This window comes from Salvelinus alpinus, chromosome 12, assembly GCF_045679555.1.
Source record: "Salvelinus alpinus chromosome 12, SLU_Salpinus.1, whole genome shotgun sequence".
Classification (NCBI taxonomy): domain Eukaryota; kingdom Metazoa; phylum Chordata; class Actinopteri; order Salmoniformes; family Salmonidae; genus Salvelinus; species Salvelinus alpinus.
Genome location: NC_092097.1, coordinates 11961416 through 11972219, shown reverse-complemented (window position 1 = coordinate 11972219; position 10804 = coordinate 11961416). Strand labels below are relative to the sequence as shown.

Below are 10804 nucleotides of genomic sequence, written 5' to 3'. Positions count from 1 at the left end.
ATACATACAAGTAGAGATACTGGGGTGCAAAAGAGCAAGAGGATAAGCAACAATATGGGGATGAGGTAGTTGGGTGTGCTATTTACAGATTGGCTGTGTACAGGTACAGTGATCAGTAAACTGCTCTGACGGCTGATGCTTAAAGTTGCAGAGGGATATATAAGACTCCAGCTTCAGTGATTTTTGCAATTCGTTCCAGTCATTGGCAGCAGAGAACTGGAAGGAAAGGCGGCCAAAGGAAGTGTAGGCTTTGGGGATGACCAGTGAAATATACCTGCTGAAGCGCGTGCTACGGGTGGGTGTTGCTATGGTGACCAGTGAACTGAGAAAAGGCTGGGCTTTACCTAGCAAAGACTTATATGTAGTGAGGGCCAGTCAACGAGAGCATTCGGGTCGCAGTGGTGGGTAGTATATGGGGCTTTGGTGACAAAACGGATGGCACAGTGATAGACTATCCAATTTGCTGAGTAGAGTGTTGGAGGATATTTTGTAAATGACATCGCCGAAGTCAAGGATCGGTAGGATAGTCAGTTTTACGAGGGTATGTTTGGCAGCATGAGTGAAGGAGGCTTTGTGCGAAATAGGAAGCCGATTCTAGACTTTATTTTGGATTGGAGATGCTTAAAAGATTGGAGATGCTTAAAAGAATATTGAGCAGGCTACTTTAAAATGGAGACAGCTTTAATGGCGTCACAGACGCTTTAACGGAACAAATACTAAGATGAGTCCTCTATCTCTATGGTTTGTGCTCTGGAGCGTACACTAAGTTGCGTACAGACATTTTTTCTTCGCCTGTAAATTTTGTTCAAGCCACACTGATGTGCAGTTTGTGCACATCAAAAGATCTGGCCATCAACAATTCTAAATGTTTGTTGGGCACACGTGATGTTATCTCACAGAACAAACATATGATATCCACTAAGCCTGTGTTAACCTCAGACCTTATTTTTGCATTCAGCCCAAAACACTATTCTTTCCCCACACATTGTCCCCATAGGAACGACTGATGGAATGGCTGAACGTAACTCATTTCCGGATTTTGGACCATCAAAAATCCAAACTGTTTGTTGGGCAAACAAAAATCCACTAAATATTAACGTGCACTTGATTTCTATTAGCAAGAATCGTTTTTTTAAAGGCCTATAATTTGAAGCTAGCATAACTACCCATGGGACCTGTTTCTCCATGTTTTTGTTAACTTTGTAAACAAACTATACTGATGCATAATGAATGACGTTTACTCTCGCTCTCTCCTACCACTCAACTCTCAGATGAGCACACCTCTGGAACACACAGACACAGGAAACCATTTTGGGACTCATAACTAATGGAAGGGAAACTCCTCAGAGTTTGACAGAGCTCCAAAATGAGGAGCTAGAGACCTTTTAGAAAGAGCTGGACAGAACAGCCACTGACATAGAGGAAGCTCGCCTGGCTACTGTACAGAAAGTCATTAAGACTGGAGCACAGAGAGATGAGTATATCCAGAGAACTTTCCTGACCAGGAAACAAGTGAGAATGAACTCATAAAGGACATGAAAGAGACTCATTAAAGGACGCCAATTTATTTCATTCTTCATTTTCTTTACAGGTTTACAGATAACTATATACATATCTAATTCTCCAGATAAAGCAACCTAGGAGGTTGCTGGAAAGCATTGATTGTCCACATCCTCTGACACTTAACACCATGCTGAAGGGGGTGAAACGTAAAATAAATAACACACACGCAGATGGAACAGACACAAACACACACAGACAGACACACATTCTTATGGGTTCCATCACAGACATGTAAGTCTGGTCTCAGATTGTTTGTGTGGCCTCTCTATATGCCCTGTGAGGGCAGGAATAGGAGGGGGGTGATAAAGGACAGAAATAGTTGGTAAGGAAAAGAGATACGATATATAGAACCCTGGTACACACACAAGGCTACATAGAACAAAAGGCACTGCCAGCAGGAACAGCCTAAACATTGAGAAGGTTAGGGTTGGGTTATAAGGGGTTGAGGAGGTAAGGGGATGGGATGGACATGGGCATTTCTTTTGGGCTCTGCATCAGGAAGGCATGTGCTTTTGGACGATGGTAGAGACTCATTGGAATACATAGGTATTAACTCTCATATAATATTTATACTATTATCTCCAGCCCAGACTCACACGCCAATGGCAACAATCATTATAACCAATATTAATCATTTATCCTCCCATGTTTACTTACAGTGCCTTCAGAGAGTATAGACTTTTTCCACATTTTGTTGTGTTACAGCCTGAATTTAAAATAGATTACATTTAGATTTTGTGTCACTGACCAACACACAATACCACATAATGTCAAAGTATAATTTTGTTTGTAGAACACTTTTGAAATGAATACAAAATGTAAAGATGACGCGTCTTGAGTCAATAAATATTCAACCCCTTTATTGTGGCAAGCGTAAAAATGTGCTTAACGAATCACATAGTAAGTTGGATAGACTCTGTGTTCAATAATAGTGGTTAAAATGATTTCTGAATAACTACCTCATCTATGTTCCCCACACATACAATTATCTGTAGGGTCCCTCAATCGAGTAATGATTATCAAGCACAGATTCAACCACAAAGGCCAGGGATGTTTTTCAATGCCTCGCAAAGAAGGGCATCTATTGGTAGATGGGTAAATAGAAAATAAAAAGCAATTGCTGAATATCCCTTTGAGCATGGTGAAGTTGTTAATTAGGCTTTGGATGGTGTATCAATACACCCAGTTACTACAAAGATAGGCGTCCTTCCTAACTCAGTTGCCAGAGAGGAATGAAACTGCTCAGGGATTTTACCATGAGGCCAATGGAGATGTTAAAACAGTTACGAGTTTAATGGTGTGATATGATCAAAGTGAGGATGGATCAACAACATTGTAGTTACTCCACAATACTAACCTAAATGACAGAGTGAAAAGAAGGAAGCCGGTACAGCATGCATCCTGTTTGTAGCAAGGCACTAAAGTAATATTGCAAAAAAACGTGGCAAAGAAATGAACTTTTTGTCCTGAATACAAAGCGCTATGTTTGGGGTAAATCCAATACAACACATCACTGAGTATCATGCTTCATTTTTTCAAGCATGGTGGTGGCGGCATCATGTTATGGGTATGCTTGTCATCGGCAAGGTCTAGGGCAGCGTTTTCCATGAGGGGCCTCATTTATCAATATTGCGTAGAAACTATTCTAAAATACTATTTACAAACTGAATTTAGAATGGTGTATGCATAGAAAAAGTGTGATTCATCAAACAATCCTACGAGCATCATATGCACACTGGTAGGAGATAACCATTGATAAATACCAAATGTTCTCAGCCCCAGTGCTCTTGCACGACCTTGGTGGTTTGCGTTTCAAAATGCCCCTAAATAAACATAATTAAACCATGTTTAATTGTGGGCATTTTCAAATGCAAACCACATTTCAAAACCATCACGTTAAAGCACGTGGGGAATATACAACTCCATACCATGAAATACAACAGCCTAACCAAAAAAAGGCAAAGAAAAAAATAAAAACTTTTCTGAGACTGAAATTGAGGTGCTGGTGTCAGAGTGAGTACAACCAAAATATTTTATTTGGCTCGCTCAGTTGTGGCTTGACTAGTAAAAAAAAAAAGCATGGCTACAAAGAGGACCATTATGACAATTCAAGTTGCTTTAGCAATGGCAAATATACTTAAAATAAGTAGGTAACACTAACCAATAAGCCATCCATCTTCAACTTGATTTTGATTCAACAGCTCCCTCAGGTAGGCGTATAGGTCAACATTGCTGTTCTGCAGAATGAACGAGTCGAGTCGTGCGTTCCTCCTCGCCACCACATTCAGCAGCGTCTTTTGCGCATCATATAACCTGCACATAAAGAGTGGAAGCCTTTTCTGCTCACATAGTTTTAATCGTTTTGGGATGGTAATTTGATGGCGATGTGGGTGCCGTCTATTGCTCCGTTCCTATTTGGGAACCCGTTGATGGCATCATGGCAAAGAAAGCCCTCTTGACTTCAATGTGTTGTGCGATGGTGTATGGAAATTGTATGTGTAACTAAGTTTTGCTGATGATTTCATCCAAAACATTGGCTCATCAAGGGCTGTGAGATGCCAAACGGCAAGCTCCCGCTGAAAAGTACCCGTTGCTTAAAGTACCCTTTTTAAAGTAGGTCTTAAATCCTCTCTAAATTAAATTATATCTGACGAGCCAATCTGTACTTTCTGCAGAAAAAGTCCCACCTGTCTCTACAAAACGCGCTTTTTGCGAAATGCAGCGTGTGCCTAATCTTCAAACCGAGCAAGATCCGCCATCACTCATTCCATTTCACATTAGCTCAGGCTTTTATAGCATTTCAACAATGTTTGAAATACTTTAACAAATGACTGTACTTTATATGGATTATTATCTTAACACATGTATCCGATGCGGTCAAATTATATAGCATGTATGTTGCATAAATTCACAATGAAAATACAATGAAATCAAAAAATTCTTTAATTATTACTCTGATAATTTCACACATTTTCAACATATATTTTCCCCATTCTACACTCAACAAGCAGTTCCCATATTCCAGCATTTGGCACTGTGCGTAAGCATGGTCATGGTCGTGCATAAATGTATGCACACTCTCAAGCAAGCGTTCATATTCATAAATCTTACACTTTGCGTGGAAACGACTCCATGTATGGTTTACACACAGATTTGTGCATCTGCATGATTGATAAATGAGGCCCCAGGTGTGCAAAGCTCTTTGAGACTTACCCAAAAAGACTGTCGTCACTGCCAAAGTTGCTTCTACAACTATGACTCAGGGGTGTGAATATTTATGTAAATGAGATATTTATGTATTTCATTTTCAATACATTTGCAAACATTTCTAAAAACATGTTTTCTCTTTGTCATTGTGGGATATTGTGTGTAGATGGATGAGAGAAAATATTGAATCCATTTTGAATTCAGGCTGTAACAACAAAATGTGGAATAAGTCAAAGGGTACGAAAACTTTCTGAACTCACTGTATGCGTCACACTCAGATAAACATCATTGGTACGATAAAATTCAATTTCTACAAAATAATCACTAATTTCATGCCTAATTTCATGCCCCTTCACTAGGATACTCTACAGACCTGTGGCCAGAATCAGTTTGTTTATTCTACAATAAGTCATATTTCCAGTCAGATATCCCACTACCGCTGGGGAGTCACTTGGGTGTGATCAACAGGAGGGTGTTTCTCAATGAACAATACGGACAGGAGTTTTTCCTGACCACATGAACTGACCAGGAGTACCTCCTCGCGGTATGACCCTTGACCTCCAATCAGTGTTTAAGCATCAGTTCCTCTCATTCACTCAGTCCTGTAACAGTCGGCTCAGTAGCAGGGCTTCATGGTCCTGTCACAGCAGCACAGAGTGGCAGGCTCTAACAGGCCTCTAACAACAGTAGCTACAGCTGCATACGCTCTACACAGACACAGAGCCAGCAGCACGGCAAGTCTCTCATCAGAGGAAATGTCCATTTCCAGGTTAGGAGATAGGGGTCGGGGGTTACTGATGACAGGGTGAACAGTTCACGAAGAATCAGAACATCAACATCCCATTGAGCTGTTTGTAAATGCTTATAACACCAGCAGACAGTTCAAGCAGTGAAGGAATGCTTACTTGTGTTGATTGTTTACGTACTGTATGCTTACGTAGAATGGGTTAATGAATAACAGGGTGGATATCTATTGGGTATAGAAGGCCTATTGTATGTTGCTATATATATATATATATATGTGACTACTGTCAGGGTACACAAATGGCTATCTGAAGAGATGGGAATAACATCTACCTATGAAATACACGTCTGTCTGCACAAGACCTCCCACACTAGCATGGTTACTCTGGTAGAGGGAGATGCAGGGTTAAGTGCAAGTTAGCCGCCTGAGATAGAGGGTTCATTTCAGTGCTGGATAAAGAAGTTAGGACAGAGATGTTCAAGTCTTCTTATGATTCTGTAGCCTTCTGAGCTCAATAGAGCAGTTCTATGAGAAATACTGCTGTACATCCCTGGGACTGATATGAGAGGAGTCTGAAGATGAGAATGGATTCTGGTGTTCCTTTTTCCACACCCTAACCCTACACAGCTTTACCCCACCATACCAACCCTGCTTCCAAATCCAACCATAAAACCCCCCCATCCTACCCTCGGCCCTGGACAGGAGGCATGCAGGGACAACATGAGAGTTGATATAATAAACATCAAGTAATGGAACATTCCAGATGGTCCACCCACCATGGAGCGTTGCTTTGAATAGTAACGTCTGTTCTGGTCCTAAATCTTTATGCATGGGCACCGGGGCAGATAGAGCAAGGTGAGACTCATGCGTAAGTAACACTTGCAGTAGCAGCGGCAGCAGCAGCAGAATCTTCAAAACATTATCAGACCAAACTGAGATTCCAAGTAACATTACAAGACCCATCAGGTCAGATTGTCAGATCAAACCGAGATATCCGAGCCCCAACGAAGTCAGACGGTCCTTCAGTTCAGTGTCTTTTTACTCGCAGGGATACACAGACTTCTTTTGTTCCAGCATCCTGTCCACTCGTCCTTCAAACAGTCCCTTTTCCCCTTTCCGTGCTTTCTCAACCCCGCCTCTCTTCTCCAGAGGGGATGTGAGGAGTGAGGGAGGGGCTGCCCGTTTCCTGAGGGGAGAATAGTAGCCTAAGCCTCAGTGGGCTCCTGTCTCTCCCTGGGTCAAAAGAGGGTGAGGGTTGAAAGGTCAGAGTGAGAGATGAGGTGTAAAGGGTGAGGGGTCAGGGTTGATCCTCCCGTAATGCCTTCTGCAAGCTCTGTCGGTAGACTGCGAATCTCTGCTCCACCAATCGCACACGCTCGGCCTCCTCCTTCTCCAGAATCACCAGGAAGTTCTGCAGCTCAGGAGCCGAGAACGCATGCCACTGAGATGGAGAGAACGAAAGGGAGAGAGAGCGGTATTAGTGATGTTAGAGATGGCATTCATGTAGCAATTAATGATTTTAGGACACACAGTATGTGTGTGTGTGTGTGTGTGTGTGTGTGTGTGTGTGTGTGTGTGTGTGTGTGTGTGTGTGTGTGTGTGTGTGTGTGTGTGTGTGTGTGTGTGTGTGTGTGTGTGTGTGTGTGTGTGTGTGTGTGTGTTGTGTTTGTCTTACCTCTACCTCTCCGGTCTCGTTCTCCTTGAGGACGAAGCTGAGCAGCTCAGGATCTGGACCCACCACCAGTCTCAGAGCGAGAGGACACTCCACAAGAGGAAGCTTCTGGAACAGATCTACACAGACACACGACAAAGGAAAGACACATTAGATTCCAAATCCAAGCCGTTTGCATATTATCAGAAATCTTCAAAACCGACACTCAGTCGGGTGGCAGAATGTAAATGTGCGAATGTATATACGCGTAATCTGTGTGCGTAACTCACCCTGTCCATCACGGTATGTCTGTCTGTACAGAGCAAACTTGCGTGGGTTATCCTGCACCATAAACTTCTTCAGCAGGCCCTGTATGACCTCCTTGACTGTAGTAGTACTACTGATGTGGATCTGCTTCGCACAGTCACTGGGCAGGTAGAACGACGTCCGCTTCTCACTGAACCCTGCTCCCGCCCCCTCCTGGCCTTCTGAAACCGTCATTGGCCGACCGTGTCTTTCCGCCTGGCCGTCTAATCCCGTCCCCTCCACAGCGAGCACCGTGACTGGTCGACTTAGTCTGAGGTGGACCTTAATGAAGCCAGTGTACAAACCATCAGCACCCTGGGGGAGAGAGAGAAAGAGATAGAGAGAGAAAAGAGAGAGAGAGATTCATGTGTGTCTGTATTGGTAAATTCCCACTCAGTACTTCATACTAGTACACTCTTAGAAAAAAGGGTTCCAACAGGGTTCTTCGGCTATCCCAGTAGGAGAACCCTTTTAAGGTTCTAGATAACACAGTTTTTTCTAAGAATGTAGCTATGTGTATATGTAACGTGTTGTAGCACTCACCAGTTTCATGCCATTCTCTGAGACCGTAGAGTTGTAGTCCTCTATTCTGGCCCGCAATTCTTCCTCTGACAGAGCCTTGGGCCCTCTCTCCTCTTCGACCTCCTTCTGCTGAAACACAGAGAGAGAGACAGACAGCAGGCTGTGTGAGAAACAGGAACTGCAGTACAGGGGGAAGTTGAGACAGACAGAGCAGTCATTATGACTCAGACCTGAGGACACCTGGACTATATGATGTTTCTTTCAGTCTGCTGCTATCACTCCAAACAGCAGAGGGCGCTGTCTTTCAGACAGGCACAGTGGAGTTTCCACTTAGACCTAAGAACCCAGGGTGCACTGTGTGCGCGCACACGCACACACTCACATAGTCTTGTACAGCTAACCTTGTGGGGACACACAATTCAGTTCCATTCAAAATCCTATTTTCCCTAATCCTAACTGTACTCTTACCCTAACCTTAACCCAAAAACCTGACCTTAACCATAACCTTAGCTCCTAACCCTAAACCTTAACATAATTCTAACCCTAATTCTAACCTTAACCCTAAACCCCCTAGAAATAGCATTTGACCTCGTGGGGACTGACAATGTCCCCAGTTGGTCGAATTGTTATTTTTTTACTATTCTTGTGGGGACTTTTGGTCCCCACAAGAATAGTTAAACACGTCCACGCACACACACACACACACGCACGCATGCACCCCCACACTTCTGGACATTGCCCATTGGGCTCTAACATTTATAGAATGTTGCGTGACTCTTCATTCTTGTCTCCCTTTCCCTTCCTCCTCCTCCCATCCACCCAAGCCCCAGCATGACAACACTGCAGTTGCCCCCACAGACTGAACAGGAGGCAGGAAATATTCTGAATGGAGCAGAGATATAGAGAATTACACTGACACTATGACTCTATGACTCTGTGTCGCTCTTTTTCTCAGTCTCGCTCCCTCTTTCTCTCCCCCGTTCTCTCCCTCTTCATCCCCACTGACAGACACATCAAGCAGTCACTCGGACAGCTCCAATCTCTCCCACTGCTACGGCCACGAAAAAGCACAAAACTTCCCCTCCCACCATGCAGTGTGAGTGAAGGGCTCATCATGAGGCTCGCTCATTATGGGGGTGAGGGAGAGATGAAGGAGGGAGGGGGGATGATGAGGCGCGAAGGGAAGATGAGAATGGGGGAGAGAAGGCGAGAAGAGGAGAGAATATGGGGAGGCATGGTTGCTGAGCAAGCCTTAGCAACACAGAGTTTGACTGGGTTATTTATAGATGCATCCTCTTATGTAGATGCTGTTTTCTTTTTTTCTCCTCCTTTTCACTCTCTTTTTCTGGGAAACGGTAGTGTGAGCGACAGACAGCTAGGGGAAGAGAGAGAGAGAGAGAGAGAGAGAGAATGCAGGGCAGGAATCATTTATGTATGGGAGTCCTCAGGGCGTGAGGGGACAGAGTCTGCTTCATTCAGTACAGTCGCTTTGTATACGCGCGCGCGTGTGTGTGTGTGGTGAGGGTGCAGTATATCTTGGCTTGCGTTTAGCAGAGATGGGGAGTAGGATCAGTCTGAACAGGACGTGGTGTCTTCCCTTTCTTCACTCCTCTCTTGTCGCATGACAGACCATTAACTTCTCTCCTCCATGAACAATCTGCTCGGGCGGAGAGTTATGTTTAGTGTGCGTTTACGGCTTAGTGTGTTGTGTGTGTGTTTATCTTGGCAGGTTCCAGTGCAGTAAGAGTTAATGATGTGAGAACGCAGAGGGAGCTTTGGGCAAACTGGTATAAAATGTCAAACTGACCATCTCTAAACAGCCGTGAGACTAAACACAAAGACCTTGAAACAGCATGAATATTCCTGCAACATCAAAACTAGAGGATTGGCACAGCATTACTGTATTATGTGCAACTCAATGTCTGCTGATGGGGAAAATACTCCACTGCAGACTGTATGCATTTTGTTTTATACCTTACAGTTGCTCTATGCCATAGAGACGCATTTTGAACACACACACCTGCCTCACACATAGGCAGGGTCAGACTACGGCATTTGGGATGCCGAGGCACCTAATTCCCCAACCCCCCCCTGCTGTTTTATAGCTCATCTCATGCTATTCTTCAATAAGATATTCCAATGATCCTGGGATTAAACACCTCTCTCTGACACTGGATCCTGGACTTCCTGACGGGCCACCCCAAGTTGGTCATGGTAGGAAAAAACACATCTGCCATGCTGACCCTCAACACGGGGGACCCTCAAGGGTGCGTGCTTAGTCCCCTCCTGTACTCCCTGTTCACCCACGACTGTGGCCAAGCACGACTCCAACACGTCATTTTGTTTGCAGACGACGTAACGGTGGTATGCCTGATCACCGACGACGATGAGACAGCCTACAGGGAGGAGGGCAGAGACCTGGCAGTGTGGTGCCAGGACAACAATCATTCCCTCAATGTCAGCAAGACAAAGGAGCTGATCGTGGACTACAGGACCAAGCATGCCCCCATTCACATTGATGGGGCTGTAGTGGAGTGGGTCGAGAGCTTCAAGTTCCTTGGTGTTCACATCACTAAGGCTCGATCATGATCTAAACTAGGGTTGAATATTTTCGATGTATTTTACAAATGTTCCATCCTGAAAATAAATGACTTTTCTCCAGGGTAACCTGGTATTTCCCGCCAAAACCGGAAGTGTCATTCAAAATCATTATAAAGCATATGCATCGTGCCTTCGTAAAGTATTCAGACGGCAGGGACAGGGAGACTAGTCAGGATCGAGGCAAAAATTAATGGAGCAAAGTACAGAGA

At 44.1% G+C, this 10804-nt stretch overlaps 1 protein-coding gene across 3 annotated transcripts in view; it reads right to left on the bottom strand.

Annotated features, from left to right (window-relative positions):
• Positions 1-4488: 4488 nt before the first annotated feature.
• Positions 4489-10804, bottom strand: part of LOC139535534 (ras association domain-containing protein 5-like) — a 67308-nt gene continuing 60992 nt past the window's right edge. For 2 of the 3 annotated variants that reach the window (XM_071335025.1, XM_071335028.1), the window contains exons 3-6: positions 8016-8123; positions 7457-7787; positions 7191-7306; positions 4489-6956 (exon numbers count right to left, since the gene is read on the bottom strand). In XM_071335025.1, coding sequence (XP_071191126.1) covers positions 6813-6956; positions 7191-7306; positions 7457-7787; positions 8016-8123 — 699 coding nt within the window. In that variant the 3' untranslated portion in view covers positions 4489-6812. The remainder of the gene's footprint in view (positions 6957-7190; positions 7307-7456; positions 7788-8015; positions 8124-10804) is intronic. The other variant, XM_071335027.1, reaches the window with a different exon arrangement.